At 36.4% G+C, this 26675-nt stretch overlaps 2 protein-coding genes across 6 annotated transcripts in view; one reads left to right on the forward strand and one right to left on the reverse strand.

Moving 5' to 3' along the window:
• The window catches only part of LOC124637850, an 88864-nt gene extending 63356 nt beyond the window's left edge, over positions 1 to 25508 (forward strand). Inside the window, exons 4-7 of one of the 4 annotated variants that reach the window (XR_006985294.1) lie at positions 20976 to 22390; positions 22870 to 22989; positions 23567 to 23621; positions 23764 to 25508. Coding sequence is in view for 3 of the 4 variants with exons in the window: in XM_047174556.1 (XP_047030512.1) it covers positions 21004 to 22390; positions 22870 to 22979 (1497 nt within the window). In the remaining variant the exon portion in view is untranslated. The remainder of the gene's footprint in view (positions 1 to 20975; positions 22391 to 22869; positions 22990 to 23566; positions 23622 to 23763) is intronic. The other 3 variants (XM_047174556.1, XM_047174557.1, XM_047174558.1) reach the window with 3 other exon arrangements.
• LOC124637851 (serine--pyruvate aminotransferase, mitochondrial-like) overlaps positions 1 to 26675 on the reverse strand; it is a 214403-nt gene that overhangs the window by 129420 nt on the left and 58308 nt on the right. The gene's annotated exons all lie outside the window — the stretch shown is intronic.

Consider the following 26675-nt stretch of genomic DNA (forward strand, 5'->3'; position numbering starts at 1 on the left):
AAACTGAAAAATAATTCTTGTAAGTCATGTTATCTAAGATCAATCAGGATTGTAAAATTGTTATCTCAAAACGGGGTTTTTGGTTTCATGTTGCAAGGTTTTGGTGCTCAGTAGCTTGTATAATATGTCTTTTGTATTTTTTTTTTTGTATATTTGGTTTACCGCAGTATCTTGTGGAACAAAAGAAAACAAGTAAATAGTTATTTCTCCGAAAAAAAAACTTAAATTCCATATTGCATATTGATCCAAGACACCAGGTACTACTGTTTAAATTCTTGTCGCAGAATTTTTATTCATTATTTATCATGAATCTACAAGATTGTTTATTTTTTTTTTTACTTTTTAAGCTTCTACTTATTTGACGGTCTTATTATCATTAGCGGTGCTGTCATTAATATTTGTTATACATATTTGTATTACAACCTTGAGATAGATGATAGTAAGAGCAAGCTATTCGAGGCAATGTCCTTGTCACATCTGACAAGGAAAGGAATGCTTCAACAAATAAGTCTTTCAATGCGAACAATTATTTAGTTTCCGTTTTTACAAAGCTCAGTCATTTGTGAAACAGCTCGGTAGGCACACGTGTTTGTTATTTTCACTGAAAGTTTATTTTGTGTTTTGTTATTCAACAAAATTTAAATAGAAATAACACCACATGTTGTATTCGGGGACGCGTAACCTTAAAATTTGTTTGTCTTAGTCCCGGGCAAAACAAAGAATCTCATGAACCGTTACTGTGAGAATATTTGTCTGTTATTCTGTTTTCTATAACACTACATACAGTTTGTAGACGTCTTTCGTAATGGATATTAATCTTTATTGTTGTAGATTGTCCGTCAAATCTGTGAATAGTCCCCACTGTGTGTTTGGTCGATGTCGCTAAAGCTTTGTTAACGTAAAATTGTTTATTATAATTTATGTTATTAACATATGTATTTCATATCCATACTAATTCCTATTACATAATATGGATAAGTTCGAGAAAAACATATAAAAATATCCGACTGATGCTTCTACTTCTAAACTTCTTCAATTACTTATCCAGTTAGTAAGAAAATAATTGAATATATCATTGACGTAATAAATGAAATAAGAATAATTACTGTAACTGTATAAAGCGTTGGAAGTGGACTTAATGGCGTAGCTTCCGCCGTGCGCTTGCGCGCCCCCGGCCACGGAACTTCAATTTCCGTTCCAAAGCTGATTTTCCCTTTATGACAGCAACACTGCTTCTATTTATTTACTTTTTATTAAGATACTTATTGACAGAATTTTGTATTCAATGCTTACACAAATTGGGAACTGGCTTAATGAACAGAACTGTCACTTCTTTGATCTAAAAGGGGTACGAGAGAATTTAACGACACGATCCGTCGGTAGTGGCTCGCTAATATTTTTGATCTTTGTACCAATTAAACCGTGTAATCGATTGTAGTTTCTTTAATATGGTATTATTATAAGTAGAGTAAAACTGGGCCGAGTAAATATCATGCTGATGTTAACTTGCGCCGATTAATTAATTTTAATGAACCACGTAGCCACAAATTAAAAACTACACAGTAGTAAAATGCTCTCTTAATAATTCGAAGAAGAAGAAGAAAGAACCTGCTTTTTTACTATTTTTATCTGAAGATTTTGTTTTTTCATCTTTATCATGTGAGAAATATTACCAGAACCCAAAGAGATCATCCTCGTGACAGTTCATTGATTTATCATTACCAAGAATATAACAAGCGCCTGTCCAAACAATCCCGCCGGTCGTCGCTACAAATATCCACTACTGCTATACGTAATGGTCCTACACTTATTCTTCTGGCCACGAGTATAAATCTGTCGTGAGATCGTGTATTAATCGTCGTATTTGGTGAATAAATTTACTTTTGTTTGAGTTTGCTTTTGCTTTGGTGTTATTTATTCAGTAGGACGACCCCGGGCCACAGTGGAGAGATACTCCGCTGTTTACATAACATTTTCGTGCCGCCGACTGTTAGCCTCACGTTTCCATCGACTTGAATTTTATCAAGTATTTAGTTTGGTATTATTGAGCGTACCTTCCTATTGATTTTCCTCGTCTTTGTATTCATTTCGCCGGTACTCTTGGTTGTTCGACATATAGCATTAAGTCTTGTTTGCCAAACTTCTGCCGTTTCATTAATATGCAAATTTTACACGAAAGTTACCCAGGTTAATCGAATTTAAACAACAACAAACTAGGAACAACAATAATAAAACTTTGAAAAAGCGTTACCACAAAAACAATTGACTTGTTTCACGCAGAATTTCGCTAGAAGTTGTTCCGCGAGCGTATTGCACGCGAATTGTAGCAGATATAGGTTTATTTTATTTTATTGACGCCCTCACAATGTGGTGTATAAGTTATGCTATTGATGTGTTTACGATTTGTGGTATATTTCGCTGATGGTCGTATTCCGAGGCAGCCTGTTGCGTGGGCCCTGATTTACTGCTATCGATCGCGCGACAATAGGCGTCTCCTTGCGAATACAGGACTACTGCCCACACTGGCGAGCGCGCGCCGTCGTTATAAAGTGCTGAGGTGTCTACATTGTCGTCTTCACGTCGCGACGGACTTTCAACCACCATTATATGTAGCAACTACTGAGTTTCTGAAAGGTCTGTACTTTTAAAAGGAAACTTTGCCGTGTTGTTTCTAAGAATAGACCACCTCTAAGTACCCTGTGGGTGTCCTGAAATTACTAGATTATTCACGGCCAGCGGCACTTGTGTACTTACTAACACTGCGCGGCTATGAGGCATGTTGATTATAGCAATATTACTTGGAATCGCTGATGGTAGTAGCTTAAAGGAACGGTTCATGTTCAGCAGTAATCAATTATGTGGCGGTTTGATGATGATAAATTACCATATCCAGCTAAGTTATTGCCTTAACCATAATCATCAAAGCGTAGCAGATATTCATTGAAAGAAAATACTTCGAACAAATTCAGTCACTTATATAATTTTATGAGGCTTCGAACGATTCAGATAAATGAGGTAAAATGTTTAGTCAGGGTCATAGGTCAAAAAAAGTTCTCATTCTTTTGGTTTCAATCAGTTATTATGTTCTTGTTCTATTACTCTATTTCCAATAACAAATCATTCAGAAATCTACATAGCATTTCATTGCATTATTACAGTTAACAAACACAATTCTCAATCCGAACAATGATGTGATCAAATTATATGGAATATCCATTTTGTACTCGTATTTTAGTCTGAGAAAAGAGATTTTATTTGACTCACAAACTTTAATGCGAGTATGTTTTCTCGACGGTACAGGAAAATTTGAAGCTCTTTATATTTTGTTGGCTTTATAAAGCACTATGTGACTTGAACAACTTTTTCTGACTGTCGAGCAAATCCACGGAATCCTTACTGCATCACAAACCTGCAAGTTAGCTTTAGCCGAAGCCACGCCGCCATTTAAGTTCCCCCTGGGAATTTCGTGACAAAAACAAAACAATATCACCATAAATAAATGTACCTTTAAGTATATATTTACATATTACATTCTCGCTACAAACAGACACAACACTTCCTGTGTACTCCACAATGAATGCATTTCCATAATAAAGAAGTAGACGTAAGCAATAAATAATTGGCAACGTTTTATTTCGCTCATAACGTCGAACATAATAAGGAATTGCAACACCTATTTCGCATTCAAAATTAAGAAACACTCTTACAGTAATGAACGAACGGGGACGCCATTAAAATAGCGGATCATAAATAATTCAAGCGCGGGTTTGGCGTCGTTTCAAGACATTTCCACATTAAATTTCATGAGAGGTTCATTTTTCCGGTGAGCGACGCGTGCGATCGTGCGCGCGCCCGACAACGAACGCCCGCGCCACAACCGCGCCGCGAGCACAGCGACACGGCCACTATTTCACCAGTAAATGACCGTTTTGTCTGATTACCGAACCCGCTGGCTCTGAAACCGTTCCACCCCACTGATGTACAACCTATTCACAATCGTTTTGGTTACGACCAAAACCAAAACAACGCTCACTAACGTAACCTTAAACTTTACCCGATTTATTTATACAAACGACAACAATGCGCAATTCTCAAACAATTCTGTCTTAAGTATTTCCAGTCGTGGTGGAAGAAATCTTATTTGTTCGTTTTGTGTCGTCGCCTTAACCGCCGGGAGCGCTGACGGGGACCACTCGGTTCATTTTTATTTTTTGAGTCGTAAACCAAAGTCTACGAGTTATGAACGTTGATTTATATGTTAATGGTCTCTGCAGCGACTGTCGAAATTTCATTTAGTCTGGAGTAGCTGTTCCCCACACGTGAGAGGTTGATACTTCATAATCCGAGGGTACCACGGCGGTTCGGTGACATTGTGGAAACGGCCATCCATCATCCTAGTATCAAAATTTGAAGTTGACATAAAGTGGATGAGAAAATGATTGATGCGTCGGCGACTCCCTAAAGCCATTGGCACTTACCGAAACTAAAGCATTAATTGAATAAACGCTTCGTAATTAGGTATGTGAGCACAAGAAATAAATGAGCTTTCGGCCGATATCTGTCCTAAAGTTAATAAGCGACATTCCTAAAATTCTCAACACTATTATTGTATCCGTTATTTAAGCTACAATACTTTAGGGAAAAAATTAAAACGTTATACTAGAACGAGCCTGTCTGTTTTCATTTATTTTTAATGTTCACTAGCACGCTATTCACTAATTAACAAATTATAGCTAACGGAATGCGTAACTAAACGCAAAGAATGAATAAAAATAGTCTAAACGAAAAAAAATAATAAAAATAAAAGTAATGGAAAGGAAATTCATACGATTCATGTATTTTTGGAAATCTGCAGGCGTTGTCAGATGAATCGCTTTTGTCTGACTTCTGTCTAAGCCACAAATATAGATGTAAGTACAGTCACCGCTCCATAACTCTGCCGATTGACATAGTCGCAAGAATGAAAGGTCAATGGGAATGGAGCTCTTAAAATAGGATCCCTCCACGGTATATTATTGGAATTCCGTTGTATACAATTGGGATGTTCCGTATTTCATATGAATTGTTTCGGACAGGCTTCCCTGGTTTTGTGAAGGATTTCCGATGGACCAAGTAAAATGTGCAAAATATTTCCCGAAAACCCGCATAACTCCGATAAAAATATATGGGTAAAAATGTAAGTAATGCTGCTGGGTAACAGAAGAGAAAGAAGCAATATTTATTAACATTTCGCCACAACGTATTTATGTTTACAAACAACAAATGTGTTTCAACGAACTTAAATGAAACTTTCAAGCAAACCGCAAAGCAAACTGAAATATCTTAAATTCGAAATAACTCATTCAAATTCACGGGAATGCTTGAAATCATTATAACGAATACTTAATCCAAATATTCCCCACGGCTTGCGCTTCCACGAAAGTAAACGTGTCGTTCTTAATGGCTTCAACTGTACTCTGTGTACGTGCCTGCCTGGTCTTACAGTCATTACATGAAATGTATAGTCCTAGGTACCTAGTATACCCGTAAAATTTTCCACGAAGCCATTACTTTAAACTTCATATGCAAGGGGGAGATTGCAAATTCACGTGTGGCCGTTAGTAAAAACTGAGCATTCATTAGTTTTGTGACTTGCACTGTGACTTGCCTGCGATACGCTAATGATGTAACGCTTACGTTTGTTAAACTTTGTCTCGCGTGTGATGCGGGTTATACACTCTGCGCTTCTTTAATCTTTTAGTTCATTACTTTACTGTAAACACATTTATGGATATCTTCCTGCTATCGAGCTTTTTTCACCAGGAAAATAAAGACTAGATATTTTATCCTGATGTATAGGTACGTGCACGCTATACCTACCTAATACTGTTAGTATCCGCACATCCATCCAAACTTTCATGTCTATTTTATTTGAGCAATAAAACTATCTGCACTACCTATTAATTCACAAGAACCTACTCGGATTTTCAATTCAGCGCAATAGATGTTCGTCGTTCGAATATAATTAATAAACCCTCATTCATTTTATTGTAATGTTACCAGGAACATTATATTTTAATTACATTAAATATTTCTAAACAGCGATTTATTTATGGCAATCGTTATCACAGTTTTATTACGAACCCACAATCCCGTAATAAATTCCCCACACATAAACATTTACCCCGTTGGAGGATTTATTTGATTGTTTTCATGACTTGCATGCCTCCCTTGCTCGACTGATAACATTTTTTATGTCCAAACTGCGCGAAAATAGGTTACGACGACCCTTTCGTTGATCCATGAATGACGAACAACTTCTATGCGGATCTGAATCAGACCCTCAAAATATTATCGACAAAAACTCAAACTGCCACGTCACTGGATTTACTACTTTTGTTCTAAGTGAATGCGAGTTCATTTATAACTTCATTTCATGCAAGCTTAAAATACTTAAAAGCCTGTCATCCTCGTGATGTTTAATCAGCCTGTGAAGCATCGCCGCTTAATTTGTAAAGTGTCAAAATAAACAGATTGATTAAATTATGTACAAAGGTGGGTTCGGACGTGAAGGTGAGTGGATTCATTAGTCCACGTGACTTGCAGTGTAAAAGCGAATGTCACCGAGCACCGACCACTCCCGGCTGCGGCCCGATGGCGACAACCCTCAGGGTTTACTGCTTCTAAAATACAACCCGGATTCACCGGCTCCATTACACTAATTACGTTTCGAATTTAGAACGCTCATGTTTATTTATATTGTTTGCTTTGTTCAAACTTTATAGCTCGTATAAAACTTTAAAGTGTCCAAATTGACTCATCTTGGTTGGACCACCAATAAAATAAAAAACCCTCGGTTGTTAACTGACTTAAAAATCGACTAATTAATAAAATCTTAACTTTTAATTAGTCTATAAAAATGAAATTAACCCACTACCGTGTTGGTTATTAATTCTCGTTTATCAGATTTTTTCTTGAAACGAGTTTTACGAAAGTTTTTCAACACCGGACTTAATCTGATATAATTTAGCGGGCGTACAATATTTTGTCCTTATTGTTAAAGTTTCCTCGTCATTAAAATGTATAATCACATTGTGTAAATAGTGTGGTGGTGTTATCTTTACAACGTTATCGCTGTGAGTTATTACGACTATGGACTTTCACCTAGTGTCGCGTGCACTTAAAATTAACGGTATCAGCTAAGTACTCACGGGGGTCTCCGCGGACAGTGGTCGCGCCGTCGATAGCATTGCAATAAACTCGAGCCTCATCACACTATTTCGTAATTGGATCGTAAACTTCTGTAAAATTATTACCTGTCTTTACTAGCTTGCTTTCATGACCATTTTATTTACCTACTTCCTACATTTCCTTAACAATCGTACGCCCGATACCATTTAGTTCGGAAGAGAATTTTATTGCATGTAAATTCGTTGTAACACTTATTTCACAATAATTTTAGAACTTTTATAAACATGTTTCAACAATTTTGTATAATGTTGAAACTTTATTCTGAACATTCTTTTCTTTACGTTCAAATTATAAGCAATAAAATGTCACCATATTTTTCAATTTAATATGTTTTAAAATATTTTATCAGACCGTTGGGGCGTTAGATGATATTTTCTTCGATAACTTTCAATGTTGGCCTATTTATGAAACATGAATGGAGTTTTTCTCGAAAGCAGCGATGGGTAACGGAAGATTGGGCAATATATTCCAACATATCGTTTATCTGAAAAAATGGATAATGGCCGTTGTATATCAGTTAGATAGGATGAATACCGAATCCAAAAGCTTACACTGGTTTCGACTTTTTATCGCGTTACTGTAGATAACGAGTTGGTAGAAAATTTTCGTCAATTTTTTTGTACAATTACGGCTCGTCAACAATACTGTACTAACTATTACCTAAATGGCAACACATATGCAGAGTTGATATGCATCGCTTTTGTTTAATATCAATAGACGATATTGATTACAAAACACTACTCTAAATGCAACATGTGACAAACATCTGTACGATATCAAAGCTTAAAGCTATCATATTGCACCGACTGATTGATGCCAAAGGTCGTCTGCCCACAATGACGTAACGCCGTATCTGTTATGATGCCCACTTATCTGTTTGGACGCTGCTTTATATCGGAAACGTGAATCATTTTTAAAGCAACACATATCACATTTCGATGCCATCGCGCAGATAGCCTAATTGCAGAGGGTCGGACACAATCATGAATATTGCGCGCTTGACACCGCGTAGGCTCCAACGTGATTTATAACCGGCCAAGTAACACCGCGTTGAATTCCACACATTTACAACTGAATGAACTAGTCAGTTCACAACATATGCACGCCAAGATAACGTCATTAGACAGCTTCATCTGTCAATTGAGGCGTGACCACCGACGTATCAGAGACGTATCGAATGCCTGGCATTCGTGGTGACTAATACTGGATTAATTATCACTGTTTGCTGTGCAACCACTCGAGTGGAATGACCTCTGTCTGCACCAAGTGTAAAATGTTGATTTTATGAAGGTGCAACGTCGACAAGTTGACACAAGCGAGACGTTACAATAATATTACTATTATCAGTCAGCTGTTTGAGTTAGTTCTCATCCAACGCGCAAACTAATTTATTCAGGGCGTGAGTTCACACAGCCGGGGCCATGACACTCCGCTGGTTCATCGTGACTCAAATTAAAAATGTCATGGAAACTAGGAAGATATGAAAGTATGTATGTGTACTTAAAAATACAAACATCCATGCAATCTAAGCGCCATGATGGTTTCAGTATCTTGTTATTTCTCAGTTTAATTTAAATATGTAAATTTTATTAGGCATAATACAGACTGAGGACTCTTGAATTGCAAATGAATGTGACATTACGTTTTATAGGCTGGTAGCCAATTCGCCGGCTCGTTTCCTTGGAGCTGACGGCAAATTTTCACTTAGGAATGCCCTTAGATTTAGTGGTTATTCATTGGATACACATTGAACCCATTTAACAATCAACTGCTTCGTTTAAAAGCATTGAATTCACATAGTCTTAATTTAAACATGCTCGCTACAAATTATCAGGTGAATCGACTAAGTGATTTTTACTGCACCCGTGTAGTAGGTAATTTACGACAAAGTATGGGAATAAACCTGGAATAGACAATAAGCATTCAACAATACACACTGTACTATGGATGGAAAATGGAATTAAGTTCTCCACGTAAATTACATACATAATGCAATTTAATTTGAGAACCGAGAACTGAATAAATATTGTATCTAGGTGAAATTATCGCACAATATAATATATTTTACAGCCATTTAATAGGTCGTAGTGAACAAACGTTGTAATCCTCTCAAGGCTGACGATAATCGCTCTAACATTCACTCAATACATATTTAATGTTAAAGGTGAAATACAGATTAAGTAAAGCTTAATTCGAACGTTGAGCTTTGGAAATATTTTCCCCATTCATATAAAAAGATCCTGACACAAATCCTTAAAAATGTGTTATTGGGAGCCGCGGGGACGAAGCAATATTGAAGGTAGTCACGCGTCCCACCTTAGGAAAATCTTGCCGTAAAATAAATGGGCGATTTCATAATCCAAGCCGTTATATATAAAATGTTGAAAAACTATTTTTGAAACGAAAAGATTTTGCGATGTTCGTAGTTCGTACAACCAATTCTTTAATATGGAAGATTTGAAATCTTTCGAAGGTCTTTGCGTGCTATGTTCAAAATTAAATTTTAGTTTTTACAATCATAGCATTTATAAGCCTGGTTTGGTTGCTTGAATTGCAATAGGAAAACCTATATATTTAATTACAGCAGAAATACTGCCATAGTTGTTTCACTTCATTTTCATAAGAGAAGAAACTAATTTTTACAATAAAGTACCTAGTCGACGTGGCTGTAACAATAAGGTGATTCTCACACTGCCCCGCATGATGCAGCGTAGTGCGTGGATGCGTGTTCTTCCGTTGTTTGAAAGTATGTCCATTTGTATGGAAAACACGCACAGTCCAACACACTGAAAATGCATCCACGCGCGTTCACGCGGATCACGCGCATACACGCGGAGAAACATGCACCCCCGCGCGTAGGTGCGGGGCGAGATGCAAGGTATGGCACACCGAATCCCGCAGTGTCGCGCTTGATTTTGAACGGGCGTGATGTGTGTGTTTGAAAATGGAACTCGATGAGAGCCGCCATGCGTGAATCTACAAAACGCACCTACGCGCGTGAGTGCGCAAAAAACCCGCACGATGATGCAGATCTGCACTCCCGCAGGAACGGGCGTAGGTACGTCGACACGCAACATGCAGCGTGATGCGGGGCAGTGTGAAGATCGCCTAAATGTACAGTGAATCATAGGAAATCTCTACTATCTAAACATTTCACGTAGATGTCAATAAGTTTCCTCATCCATTTTCTAATTAGGATTAAATATTTGAACACAACACGCAACCCTGTTACAAGAAAAACCGCAAACTAACTGAAACCGCACATCATATCCTTGCTTCACATCCTTGCTTCACAAATACGAGTCGGTTGTAACTCATAATATTATGTTCTATCGATATCAAGCACGACTCTATTCACGTAGCCCAGAATAAGGACTTTCTAGAAAACATTGCAAAAGGATTTCACGTCATTTCTAATTCCACTTGTGGGAGACCGCTCGCCGACGTCTGAGATATCCATATTCCCTCGAGTGTTATGAAAACTGCAAGTCGCCAAGTGAGGATATCACTCGAACCACGTACAATAATAACGTGGTGAGTGCGAATATCTTTCCACACTTTAATGTTAATATATTCTACTGTTACCATGTAAACTTTGCTCTTAAACTCCCTTTCACTACGATGTTTGTTTACTATGTATGGTCTATGAGGTAACATCGTACCTTTAACCAGTACCTTATGGAGTCCATTAGGGCTCATATCTAAAGAGAATGTTATATTTTTTTCCACTAAATTCAAAACTAAACAAAATTATAAGATTGTGCTATTATATGCAAAACAAAACTTTTGTATTTCAGGTTAAACAAAACATTGAATTGTTACGTGAAAATAAACATAGGCAAACAAAAACATACATTACCACTCGTACATTATACATAATGTTATATTCATTTATGTTAAAATTGTGTACGCACGCCACCGCTTTAAACTAAATAAATTAAAACCTTTTTACGTGGGTGCCTCTATCCCGCTGCGCACTGAAGTTACGGGATCAAGCTCAAACAAAACACAAACTTAAATCAACCAAGACACTAGATAAACGACGGAGACTTTATTCTAATTACACAGCCCAATTTTGTAAAACAAATATAATAGCTTTTCCTACATATCAGAATTTCGGAACGCGTCCCTAATTTCGGTTGCAAAGCGTGTATAAACTGAAGGATAATTGTTAAGACGGAGTGAGCCTACTCGTTTGTAATGTGTTCTTAGCTTTACTGAATTTTAACGAGGCTCTCCGACCTGATGACGGATCGCAAGTTCGTGGAATCAAGAATGTACGGACTATTACCGACACAAGAAATTGTGTTAAAACTTCTGGCGCGCACGATTAGTTAACGCTCTGTGGTATATGATTCCAAATTCAAATTTGGGTGCGTTCGTTCCATCGTACACGGCGCTAATTTATACGGCCATATGTATTTTATTGAGTTTTGTTACTATGTCTGTTTTGTTAACATGTTCGACTTGTCAGTGATTTTGTTTTACAAGTAAATGTGTTTATAGATACATGCTTTAAAAAGTTTCTTTAAAATATAATTAAGACAAGATTTAATCAGTTAACTTTTAAGTTAGGTAATTCGTTTTAGCCTAAAGAAACAGCGGAGTAAGCTTTGGTTACCATGTAGTAAATATCAAAAGATTAATTTTATTCTTTTTAATACCTACGTCCGCGTCGCTTGCTGAAAATGTGGCTAGAAGTTATTTATATTATTTACATATTAACGTCGTCGGTATTATGCTGAACGCCAGAACATTATTCTTTTTTGTAAAAACCACAAGAGCCAGACAAGCGTGGCGGCGGAAAAAGACTAAACGAGAAACATTTTATTAAAGCTAATTTATTATCACAAAAAACGTTGTAACTTTAAACGATACAACAATTATTTACATTAATTAAATTACTTAAAATCTGATATAACACAAACGAAAATATTTAATTACGGCATTCTCTGAGCCTATTATAAGAGCTAATCTGAAGCGGTAACATAAAACTACGATTTACCGTAAAAAAATATGTACAAAAGTTATCATTACCGTAGCATTCATTCATTTACTTAATTTCAGTGAAATACAATTACCAGCGTTATAGGAAAGTAATGACTAAGCTAGCCACTAGCGTAATACGGCCAAGAACTATAACTTACTCAAATAAACTGTGAATAGTAACGTTCTGCAGAGATATTTTCGCACATTTTATTAACTACTTTCTTAGCAATAAAACGCGAAGATCTCCTCAAAGGGCACTTAAACCGTTCTGCGTTGAGTGTCACATAAAACGGCCGATAGGCACCGGAATTAACTGTTCTCTATAACATTTTGTAAGTAATAGTTTCGAAGGCTCAACCCTAGTCTCTTTAATTACATTCTGAGTGAGTTCGCGGCGTGATATGGTTACTATAGAGCTGACGTAAATGAAAACATACCTACTTATTTATACTGTGTATTTTACAGGAATGAATAAAGGAACAAATTAAACTTAAAGAGCTGGAATTTTATGCAGACCTATAATAATAAATATATTAAGTTGCTTTCCCAACTTCATTAGCTTATACTGAATGCTAAGCGGGAGTTACTGATAACATTACAGTCAGACTAACAAAATACGATCAGGGATTAGCTGCTATTAATAGACAGGTCTTAGGAATCATTATCTGAGGGCACGGCAGTGCCCCAGCCAAGACTCGAGCAAAGCGGGCACGGCCGTACCATCTTTTCTCGAAGCGTTTCGCGGCTATTTCAGCCCCCTGTATCTTCCATGTGAACAAAGCTAGGAGTTTAGGTTTTCGATGACCAAGAGTAAGTATTAGAACAAGCTCAGTCTCAAGATTACAAGACATTTGAATAAATAGTTTACGAGTTATGAGCGATCAAAGTTACACCATTTTGTCACTGACTCACTGACCGATCATCAAAAGTCTAAGGTACTTCTAGCAAACTTAGAACCTTCAAATTTGGCACCAAGATAGGTTATTAGCTACATATAAAGGAAAAATTATAAAAACCTTAAAACTTAATAAAAAAATAGGAAACAAATTTATATTTGCGGTTTTTCAAGAACATTGTGTATGAATTTTGACTGCATTGATAACTTTGTTATTTATTTATGTACAAAATGTTACTATTTGTTTTATTGTTACGTAGTGGTATATTGTTATTATGTATTAAATATACAACATATGAATAAAAAAGCTAGGTTTAAATGAAATGAATAATGATAAAATCTTTCATATTAATGCAGTGCGATAAACACTGCATGCTCGCTCGATAGATGGCGTTGTCCTGGTCTAAATCGCGCTATGGTTTCGTTACATAGCTTAGTATAAGTAGTACTTAAAAAATCAAATAATTTCATGTGATAGCGTCATCTACCTCTGAAATAAATCTCTTTTATTCTAAAAGATATTCGATTAAAAAATTCGACAATTTCGAATTTTTTTAGGTAAAAAAAAATATTGTTTACGTGCTACTTTAGGTGTACATATTTAGTTTGTTATATATTGAGTTAGTTGCATGTCAGTTAATTTAATTTGTTATACCTATACTTAGAGAAGAAAGAGACCTACAAAAAATAAATTAGATCCCACCAAAAACATTAAATGTAAAAAAAAGCCAATCCTCTACGCAATTCCTCCACCGTAAAAAGTTTTGAGATCGCATAGAAGCCAAGTCCTGTTCAACTTTATTTGTAATAATAAATCAATATTTTGTGACTATATCAATAGTTTTGTTCACATTACAATAATACTGTCTTGGCCATGAGCATAAGTTAAAAGTCGCTCCTTGTAAGAATGTGTAAATACCATTGAATTGATAAATTCTATATGGACATGATTTTACGATTGGACTGATTATGGACTTGTTGGAATTTGAGATCACCATGCACTAAACATGCGCCATAGTACATGTGCAGTTCATTGATGTTGGATGATACTGACTGTCGGTAATTTAGTAACAATTGAATAAACTAAAAGTATTTAATTCTGTGATATTAAACTTCATGTTTGACTTTCACCTCTCCAAGATATGCTGTATTATATTTGTAGTTTATTGTGCTCATGGCCAAGTCAATATTATTGTAAAGTGAACGAAACTATTGATATAGTCACAAAATATTGATTTATTATTACAAATAAAGTAGAACAGGACTTGGCTTCTATGCGATCTCAAAACTTTTTACGGTGGAGGAATTGCGTAGAGGATTGGCTTTTTTTTACATTTAATGTTTTTGGTGGGATCTTTATTAATGGGTCTTGTCGAACGAATCGGCTTCGTTTTCTCGGCTTTCCTTCATTTTAGCATTGAAGTGAACTTTCATTTGTTACTTATTTATTTCCCGAATTCCAGCAGTCTGTGAAAGGAACATAATACAAACAGAATTGAAGCGCAAAAGGGTTGAGCTCGTTTAGAATTCAAATCTGTGAACGACAACGTTGAGACTTGAGACTAATAGCTTTCTTATACCTACGGGTTGGAAAATTGTACCACTTTCTTCTCTTTACTTATATTACCAAGTAGGTGCTTAAATATAAGGTTTTACGACATTTACCTATAGGTTTTTTTTTCATTAATGAAATTTAGTCTACATGCGCCTATTGGCTAGAGAATAATATAATCAAAAGCCTTAGCATGGTGATAACTGAGTGATGTGTTATTATAATAGTTGGAATTATGGATTATATTAATATCTATTTTATGTAATTTATACTCACTACTTAGTGGAATAGTTTGCGTGGGTTGTGTACTTAGAAATAATTGAAAACAACCAGCGAGTTTCTTCGTTGGAACAATATTAACGATCCTTGTAGTTTAGTGCATAAAAGTGAATAAAACTTATTTAACGAATATTTTAAATGAAATTTACTGCATTAGTTTTACGATTCGTCTCGGGTTTCATTGCGTGGATTATAAACGACTTAACTGGAATTAAAGAGTTCATTTATTTTCGTACTAAAAACTTTGGATAATGATGTTCGTTTTAAATGGGTATTATCAAATGTTTGTTTTAACTTCTTTCTTTCTTGATAATTTCATTTCGAAATCTGTTTTTGGGAGTTTTATACAATCTGGTCTATAGATACATACGTATGCAATGGTTTAGTGTTGAGAAGTTGATATTGTAAACTATTCGCAATACAAAGAAACTCAAAAATACTTTTTTTGCAGTGAAGTATCAAATAAAATAATAATTAGTTTACCACTCAATTATTTTACAGATAATATTGAAACAATGTTAATTTATCGATAATTATGAATAAAAAAGGAAACACTTTAAAATCATCAATAATTTCTCGCTTATTAACATTCGAATGAATGAAATATTATATTCCATTTTATTAATACAAATAATAATTTTGGAAAGCAGTGATGCATTTCTGTAAACAATCCAATTTATAATTATTTAATGTAAATACTTTATTTATGGCAAAGAACAGGAAATCATTGAAGTAAGGACCTTTTCTACTGCATAATTACCGTTCGTAATCATTGTAATTAGGTAAGTTACCTATAACTTAGATAGTTCTTACTTTTTACCGTACAGTGAAGTACCTAAATGTGCTTTCTAGTATAAAAAATACAGGCTGAATTCAGAAAAAAAATAGTAGCTTCTAAAGTGAATTAGGGTGATAAAAGGGTCAAAAATCTTGCTATCATGGCCACAACTCAAAGGTCTTTTTTTTTCAAAACCAACCAAACGTGTCCTATCTTTCTAAAGAAATCAAAATCTAAGACACATCTGTCGTTAATATTTCCTGTAAACACACTTAAGTCGAGCTTATCTTATCATACAAATATTGAAGAAATGGGAATCACAGTAATTCATAAGGGAACTCGAACACGTGTTTTCGAAATTAAAGGAAACTATGTTGGGAAAGATATCCCTTTGCGGGGAATTGGTTGTACATATGCCGTTTTGTCGGAGACATCAATCTCTTGTAGGAAAGTTAGGAACGGTTCAACTATGTATCATTAGGGAATCGAACATTTCATATGTTCGTAGGAACTTATTTTGTACATGAACTTATGTTGATTGGTAAAAAAAACGTTAAACGTCTCTTAGACTTTTAAAACGTATCGTTATCAACAGCCTTTTTTATTTAAAATCTTTCATAGATGAAAGGCAAGAGCGTTAGTCTTTTTATTAAAGTTCTAATTTTAAAAGTTATTGGTAAAAGAAAATATCTTAAATCCGATTAAAAAAAAAAACTCAATGTTATTTTCTTGCTACACAAAACAATTGAGTAATAACGCCTGCATAGCCAACAAGCTCAATCATATACATAGTTAAGTAAGGACAAATTAAAACGTGACAAGCTTTCATTAGGTCGCCACCTATTGAGTCACCAGACAACACTATGACGGTACTTGATACATAAATAATTGGTTCCCAGTACGAAGCCAATGAACTGTGAAGCTTCTTATGTACTGAATAGATGGTTCAATAGACTATCTAAAATTGCAGACATTTTTCTAAAAATAAAAGTTACGAGAAGCTTAGAAAATCAAGTACTTAAAATAAGCCCACTATGTGATGTTCTTGAATTTATTTATTTGCAAAAAAGACTCATACTTATTTCTTTAATATTATAATATTAAATAAATAAACCGGCCAAGTGCGAGTCGGACTCGCGCACCGAGGGTTCCGTACAAATCCTGTATAGATAAAAAGTGAGTCTCGCGCCAACCGTTCAGTTTAGAACAATCATAGTTATGGTAATTTCGTGAGAGTCAAAATAGCTAATATTTTTTATTTTATAATATAACTAAAATAGTAGGCCAGTACTTTGTAAAAGTTATTTTATTAAAGTTATTTATATACAACATTTTATAGTCATCATTCAGAAATCTGATTGAAAATAACTAATTATGTCTTAAAGGTCATTGGGCATATCTGACCCGCTTTGTAAAAAGTGGCGGACATGAATCAAAGTAGTTTTAAATCGTGGAGAATGGTATGACGTTTCTTTGAATATAAATATTTTATTAAAATTCCATGGAGACGAATGTCCAGGATCGTTTGAAAAATATAAAAGACAAGCAGTTTCAGAGGATTGTACAGGTTGCAATGCTAGTTTTTATTGTTAAAGACTTTTCATAAAGAAAGAACATGCCAATTCGGATGACCAGGTTCTGATGAGGATCTGGAAACCCTGAGAAATCGATGGCAACTCTTGAATATTGTAGTCACGCATCGAGTCAAAACCAGACATGTGAGTGTATTTTTGAGGGTACTTGTAAACAGTGAAGGTTTGGAGCTGATTTGATTATGGAGACTACAGAGAGTCGAGGGAACTTCTGAACGGTATGTTGCAACTACCACGTGTTTGGGCTTATTTTATTCGTATTGGCGAAGACTTTCCACATAGATAGGTTTAACTGCCATTGTGGCATCGATAGCAAAGATCAGATATAGTTATGGGAACTCCTTTACAATTTATAACGTAACCTAGTGTTGGAGCTTATTTTATTTTAGGTGATGAGAATTCACTACTAATGGGATCTTTTATTTTTTTAAACATACATAGAGTTCTCTCGACTTTCTCACGTCTCCATCATCAGGTAAGCTCTAAACTTTCACTGTTTGATAGTATCACCAGACATACATCTGAGAATCAAGTTTTAATCCTATGCATGCCTACAATTTCTGATAGTTGCCCTCGATTTCTCAGGATTTCCATCATCAGATCCTGACCTGATGACAATGGAAATAAACGGCGAGTATACTCTTTCACTACAAAGAAATGATTTCTCAAATCCGTCAAACTTGGTCGTTTAAATTCCCCATTGAAATGAGGAAAATATTTGATGTTTACACCTGATTTTCTCTAGAATCCCATGGTTCACATAGATGCGACTAATGCCATAGTAAATCAGAGCCTTTATCATTATACTGTGCTATATTTCGTTCGTATCCGCCGTGGGTATGGTTTCCATACTAAGGTGCCCAATGACCTTTGAATGATTTAAAATTTTTCACAGTTTAGAGGCAATTATATTTAAGAAGTGTTTGATATGAATTTCAACTTTAATATCTCTACGCGTTCATGTAAAAAAGGGTAGGTAGTAAGTTTATAATTATTAAAAAAATATTTTATGTCGTGTAAGCAAAAATAATATTTTAATATTTTATGTAACTTCAAATTTATCATTTTCGCAATTTTTCCTTTATCTGTACTATATAACGCTGCTTCGTGGCGAATTTCAAGATTCTGAGTTCACGGGAAGTACCTTGTAGGTTTTGATTCCCTAGCGTGTGACGGAAATTCGTCTAAGGTGTCGGCATAACTGCTGTATCTTTTGATCGCGTTAACTTAGAAGTTTGATTTTTTTACTGCCTAAAGGGACAATAGGCTTAGGTATTTGGTATAAATTTCAATTTGATATCTTTATTCGTTCGTGAGAAATAAGGTAGTAAGTTTCATTTTATTAAAATATTTTTTTTATATTATATAACTAAAAAAATGAGATTTTCGCAATTTTTCCTATATTTGCATTATATGACAATGCTTCATGCCAAATTTCAAGACTCTAAGTTTACGGGAAGTATCCTGTAGGTTTTGATTCCTTTGCGAGTGTCCAAAATTTGTTGAAAATATCGACATAATTGGCTGTATCTTTTGATTGGCTTGGCTTAGAAGTTTGATATTTTTACAGCTTAAAGGGACAATAGACCTGAGTATTTCATGTGAATTTCAGCTTGATACGTCCACGCGTTCTTGAGATAAAGGGTCTTGACAGACAGACAGACAGACAGACAGACGGACAACAAAGTGATCCTATAAGGGTTCCGTTTTTTCCTTTTGAGGTACGGAACCCTAAAAACAAATGATACTCATTAATGTTACCATCTAATAAAAACAGAAATCTGCAACCAATTCATTTTTACTCGTCTCTTACACCAGATGCGTCTAACCAAACAAACTAAAATAAGCTTAGAGCTAAATCACAAAAAATCGCAATCCCCACATTGAATTCATCAATTTGTCAGTACAGCATAACGCCATCCAGAATAAAAAAAAAGAAAACTACTATGGTCACTACGAGCACGTCATGTGTGTGGACACTACAAAAAACTTATTATTTATAATGATGGCGGCGTGGGGTGCATAGAAAATGAAACACTTATAATTTTATCGTCTCGTGATGGGCGGTGATTACTGTAATGCTGCAAAATTGTACAATGTATAGACAGCGCTTATTCGATTTTAATATCGAGTTTTCTTCGAGTCTCTTGAGCGGTCGCCGGTAGGTTGTTGTTTTGTCATAGTTTCTCTGCGTCTGTTAGTTTTGCATTTTTATCAATGGATGTAGATTTTTGTATTCAGAGTGTTGTTATTGTATGTACACCTTTATGTCGATATTACGACTGCGCTGGTCATAAGACTAATCAAAAAACAATACTTAAGTATGTATAACATTCTATCCTAATATTGGTTCTTTGACATTACGACATCTACAACTTAAACAAAACTAAGAACTTTAAATTTAAATGAAGCTATTTAAACATTTTACTATGCCATAACCATTACAGTGTAACATCAAGATCCATTCATCGTTCATTTTTAATCCCCCAAATTAATGTCGGCAATTAGTGTCACTAATACTGTGTAACAATAATAAATTTTATTGCAATTACGACGCTGTTATGTATATCGCATGATTTTTTAACCCTCACAAAGCGTAATATATTCTTAAGCTTGGGGGAAAGTAAAAAGGGGAGCTTAAAAATGTGCTTACAGCGCAATGTAAATGTATCATTACTAAATGTATTCCAGTTCGACAGTTAAATTATTGTTATACGAACACAACATTGAACAGATCAATATTTGGTTTCGGAGGGTGCCGATCGCACCTGCAGCGTTATCGAAAATATTTCCAAGCCAAACAACATTTTGTTCACGAGAAAACAAAAGTGTCTCGAAAATTTTGCTAGAGCGAAAGTTAGGCTATAGAACTTTGTTGGGGCAATAGAGCGGCCCGAAATACGGAGCGATGCGATGGCTCGCTATGTAACAAATTATAGCGGACGGACGGTCAACGGGCTCTTTACGATCCGCTTCCCAGCGCTGATGATGATTTAGATGCAAGGAATATCGGGCGGAAGCGACGCGATAAACCGCGGGGCCCCGTTGCCATGGCAACCGAGGGTGTCGCGTCCCGACGCCCGCCCTTGCCACTAGTTCATGGACACTTATCGTTATAGTAATAAATTGGTCTGGAATTCGTGCAATAACATCCGAGCGAGATGCAATAAAAATGTTGATTTTAAGTTTGGTTATGATAGTAACTGTGTTTGCGGACGATAAATCCAATGAAGTCGCATTGAATTTGCATTTCATTGTACAATGTTATTGTTTGATGTAAGGAAAGCATATTCAAAAATATTGTTCACAGCATTCATTTGTCTTATAAAATGTGAACATCGCTCTTATTTCACCCGACAAACCAGACGTGACGTCATTACGTCACATATCATCAAGCAACAAAGCTTCTAAAATTCGCTATATAAAATGTAAACACGGCATAAAGTCCCCGATTTATTACCCGGCGACTGATGATGATATATCGACGTCGGCTGCTGTGTTGATCGTCACTTACCCTACCCTTATCACACAGCGCGTAATTTCGGATTCATTGCCCTCGGCCCCGCCGCCGGTGTAGGTTCGTAACTTATATTAAAAAGAAAATAATTCATATTTATGTGTGTTTATTTCGGCAATTATGAACAGTTTTTCTTTTTCCAGGTACTAATTGGATATGAGAGGATGAGCCATGGAATCACGAAGCGCGCCGCCGAGCCCCGACGAGGCCGGGGAGGCGGTGTACGACAATCGTTGTGGACGTTACCCACACCCGCCCACTCTCCAGCGAACCTTCGCCAGTTGCCGCGAGACCACGCGACCGCGTCCGCATCATCGACATGCCACGTCAGAGCCCGCGCGACCAGACGACCACGTGCAGCAGTCGTTCGTCACAGCAGAGGTTCACGACTACCCCTCGTCCGAATCCGGCATAGCAGCCGACTGCCCCCATGCCCATACTAGTAATGCTGATGACAGTCCTTCTTACGACCGCTCAGACTTCGAAGGGAACTCCAGCTACAGTTTGAGGCATACTCCTGACTATCACCATACACTAGATTGTAAACATAGGCCTATTGATTACAATCGTAGCCACACACCAGACTATACTCATGGTCACGGATCTGATTGCGATCGAGCACACCCACGCTCTCAAACATCCCGACGACCCCATAGAAAACATAGACGTGAAGAAGACGATGGCGCGCAGTCACTCGACGAACGCTGTGCCAGGGATTTGGATGAAATCCTCCCTGCACGGCTCGCTGCAGTCAATTTATCGAGGGAACCACCTCCTCAGACTTGGAATAGAAGCAACATAGCAGCAACAATGGAACGTTTTGAACCAGTTGATTACTCCTATGCTTATTACGATCACCATTTATCAATGCCATCATCATCGAGGAAAGTAAACCGTCAACGAGGCAGGGGTGGCATACCACGAGATCGATCATCGCGTCATAATTATGTCACTAGGTATGGCACAGAAGAAAATATTTATGAAGAAATTACAGATGGATCTAGGACTTGCCCTAAACATCGATACGCTCCACGACAGTCACTAGTTTCTTTAGATAGAAGTGTTGTGGAAGAGGAAGTTCGTCGAGTAGAATCGAGACACAAACGAATTCTGGGAGAGTTAAATCTTAGTGTAGAAGCTATGCTTATGCCGGAATGCGAATCTCCCGATTCGGAACGTGCGGAAGACAGAGACAATATCGAGGAACTGTTGCGAGTCGGTCCCACAGACGAGTTACTTTCGCCGGCAAGTTGTAATCCACCAGACTTAGACAGCGGGTTTAGTGGTAGCAGTAGCGGAGCAAGTTATGTAGGTAGTTTGCGTCGTAAACCGACGGGATCAGTGCCGCACTTGCCCGCCGTGGCGTACGGCACGCGAGGAGCTGGCGTGCGGATTCTAGGCGCAGACGAGTGTGGTCTGCGATGCCCCAAAGACATACCATCGCCACGTAGCTCCAGCTGTGGGGATGCCAAGACAACTGGGTTTTGGAACAAAAAAGCCTGGAAGAAAATATCTGGTTTCTCAAGTTCCAACAGTATCAACAAAGCCGGATTAACTGGTAAGTTCATAAATTATGACTAGGTACTTACAATCATTTCTCTACTTCATCTTCTAGTAATGCATGTAAACGTTTAAGTATTATAGTTGTTTTATCATAGAATGTTAGCGTTGTCTTAGTTCATAATGAGTTCATAACTTCTGTATTTAGCTCAAACTAAACTTAAAACATAAAGCACATACTCCAAACATTCGTCGTCGCCACTTAGGAAGTTCCACGATACACTGCATAGTATGAACATAAATCCAGTACAGAAATGCATAAAGCATAAAGTTTCATTCTCCCATAAAACGTGAATGAATCCTAGCGGTATCAAGTCATGAAAACCCTGAGAGCATCATTCCTTTTTTTTATTTTGGCCCGCTTTCGTCCGCCCATAGGCGTTTTTCAGATGGACGCGCGCGCGTGGCTCTGTGTTTGTTGTTTTCATTTTGGTTTAGTTGTTTGTTTTGTTAACGGTGCGGCGTTTTGCATTGCAGGTCTGCTCGTTAGGTACACTTTCCGGCGTAAGTCCGGCTCGCAGGGCTCTCAGGGCAAGCGGCGTGCCGAGCCCGTCAAATGCGATGCGTGCCTCTCACAACGATGTTAGCCGCTCTATGGTAAGGCTCTCCGCCAACACACTTGTCACTTTGCTGGCAGAAAGTAAACTGGCTTGCATCACTAATTAGCTGCGAATAAAATAACACCCGATTAAACTTTCTACCAGTAATAAATACGAATAATTTTAATTCCTTGAATTGGCAAATGCGCGTCCATTTCAAAATTTATCTCTCATAGAGAAACTCATATCTGATTTTATTATTTTTTTTGTTTTCCTATCACAATCATACACAACACAATATTACACTTAACAATGTTATTTAAATAAGCAATACTATTTAAAATAATAAAGGCAGAACAGATCGAATCGGCCAGGTCAGAAACGATTAACGAAGTCGATACAAAGTTCCCTCATTAAGGTATCGCAGATATTACTTCTGCTAACTTCGGCTTAAGATAAGTATTGTTCCGCAAGAGCCGAGACAATAGCGTGCGCTACCACTTAATTAAACCTCGTCGATACGATATAAACTATGAACAAGCGGAAAGTTTCCGTTTTATCCGCCAAGACAAACGTTAATTACAAAGAGGAGTGTACAATTCAAAACCGTTCACATTGAAATGTCTTGGTTGCAGATGACGCGTGTAGGCCAAGCAGAGCTAAATCCAGAACAGCCACTATACCATACAGGTTAATAACTACTTATTACTTACTGTTCACTTCTTTTACTAACTTAAACATGCATAGCAACTAGTTTTCTACTTTTATGAATACATGTAACTAATAAAATACGTCAAATATTCGTGTAATTTCAAGTGTTGCTTTGTTGCAGCTACTCCAACGGAAAACTGGTGGTGCCGCTGGATTCCCTAGCACAGAGCTGAGGGGCCGAGCCCCCGCGGCATTCCCGCCTCCAACTCCTCCGAGGGGCTGCTCAACACCGCAGGACAACGATGAACAACAACCTAGCAACCTAACATGCAGGACTTACTGCCTATGTAACAATATGAAGAAACATTCCATTTGAGACTATCTCTGGGCACCATTAAGTTGTCGACACCTCAGCGAGTCTCAAAGACAAACTAGGTGTAGCCAGTGTAAATAAAGTGAACAGACATTCAATTACTGTAGGACAAACGAGGAGAGTATACGTTGAAGTGATAGAAACGCCTAAATTAATTATTTGTATTGTTATAACGATCGTTTCATAGAAACGTAATGACTACGTTGTTGTTACTTATCAATTTTTAGTAGTTAATAGGTACATGAAAAGGCTGACAAAGTTGAAACCGATTTTGTACATGATATGAAGCTGCCATGTTAGCTAATATTTCAGTTTTGTCTACCGATTTGGTGTTTATCTGCGATTTTTCTATATCAACAATATTAGATAAATAAATGTAATTCGATATAAGAACATTTCTTATTCTAAAAGCTACAGATTTTGCCCAAAACTTGGTGCTTTACATAAAACTACTGTAACAGCTGTCACCACTTCCTTTACCGCCCTTGTAAATAAATAATTTCATGACCCGAGCTACAAGAATTGTAAGGTCCAATCTATTTATTTCCAACATAAAAATTATGTAATATTATTTTGTTTCATAAAAGTTTTTAACAATATCTCATTCGGTAAAATATTGTTAATAATTGTTAGTAAATAGTTGTATATTTTGTAAATACATGCGAAAAACATGGTGCACTATTTGTTTTATAATTTATGTAAATAGATGTAAATGTACGTATACAGTCACAGTCGTAACGCTTTAATTAATATTTTACATGCATTTTCTCGTAAACAGTTGAGTGTCATCGTTATAAGACTTTTGAATAAAATGGCAGTAATATGGTATTTGTTTTCACTTGTGGGATATTTATTGAATTTTATGCTAACTGATTCATGAATGTGTAATGCTGTGTTGAATGGTAACACATGCCTTTGTAGTAGTATTTTGGTATTAAGTCGCTGATCCATTACATTTGCGTGGCTGGATGCGAGGCGTCGTTAGTATTCGAGGCAGCCGCTTACCTCGAGGCAGTCTCGGAGCACCGGCTTTACATGTACAGATTTGACATATGGGAATTACTATGCGTGCTGATTTACAAACATAAATAAAACTGGACGGCTTTCACTCTACGCCACATGTTGCCCGTAATTGTTCATAATTTTATATTGCGGCTCCCGATTTACAGATGTTACATTATTTTAAAAAAACACATTACGTACAGCTATATATTTTCATTCAAACATATCCGACATTAAAAATAATATTTGGTTAAAAAGAATATTCATTTTCATAAAGCCTAGAGGCGTAGAGTGAAATGCTTTAATCGTTTTTAAGAGTATAATTTATTATGAATGTCACAAGAGCATGTACATACCTTCGTAGTAATAATGTAAATTTTCATTTTATCAGTCAGTGAAGGAGTCTGTCTTGTAACTAATATTATTCTAAGCTCGACTGATACGACGTAAAATAATCTCAATGTTACATGAAATAAATATTTCTTTAATTGTCTGTAATTTAGTGATCGTGTTCAAGTCAAAAGAGATTTTTATTAAATAAATTACAAAAAGTCCTTGATTTTTATTTTATACCTAGATATAGTTATAACCTATATTTTATTGAGGGACATACATTTGAAAAATATCTACAAGTACATAAGGTGAATACAAAGAGTGCTGAACCGCGGTCTAATTTACGTACGCACTCAATACCCTGCTGCGCCTGCTTTATTTTTATTGTATGTTATGGGAATACTCATTCACGGGTCCAAAGCTTTCATCTCGCGAACAGGAGAACAAACCTTAAATTCACCACAATACGCCTTCAATGAGTATAAAATTTCGCCCGGCACAGTGGGGAGCCTACAATCCTTTGTGCCGCTCGACGGGTTAATTGTTTAATAGCCAATAAAAATAAAAAACAGAGCACACATACTCTTTGTTCGAGTACATGCAATATTCAGCTGCTTGTAAAAATATTGTTCATAAAATCGCGAGCGATGAATATCAGGTATTAACCATAAAGTATGTTAGACAAGGCTATGTACATGACATGGTACTGAATGTTTTAAGACAAGGTTCCACCAAACTAATAAATGAAATAAATCAGACAGTAGATTTTTTACTAGTAGAAGTATAAATTATTTCTCAAAATATAATAACTGAAGATCCATAGTTACAACGCCGCCGTTACAATTATGTGAAGTTATGTTTCTTAGTTAAACTTGGTTGAACTGCTAACAATTTTAACTATTAAAATAAAAGAAAAACCCGGAAAATAACAGGAGGACGCGTTAAAATGTTCGAGCACGAAGACTCCTTTCTTTTCGTGTACTCCTGCCAGTATAAAAGACGATAAATCCAGTCAAAAGCTATGGCTGGTCTTCTGTGAATAACGATTAAACTACCCAGACCACTTATCTTAGACTTAAGACCACTTTAAGCAATGTAATAGAAAATTACTCCACTTACAAAATATCGGGCAGGTCGGGACCAAGGCTGAGGGCTCATTGAATTCTTAGGGATCTTAAACATAATCGTTACTCGTCTCATTTGACTTTATAATATGAATACAAAGCCGGAACATGAATCAAAAATATTCAATTTGATCAGGTGAATTATTACGGAACATAAAAAATAGCTTAATTCGGATTTATTTGCCGCGTGTATCACAAACTCACAAAGGGAATTCCTACAATCGGGATCGTCCTTTATTAATCTGTTGTTAGTCCCATCCG

The sequence above is a fragment of the Helicoverpa zea genome, chromosome 16 (genome assembly GCF_022581195.2).
Source record: "Helicoverpa zea isolate HzStark_Cry1AcR chromosome 16, ilHelZeax1.1, whole genome shotgun sequence".
Taxonomy (NCBI): Eukaryota; Metazoa; Arthropoda; class Insecta; order Lepidoptera; family Noctuidae; genus Helicoverpa; species Helicoverpa zea.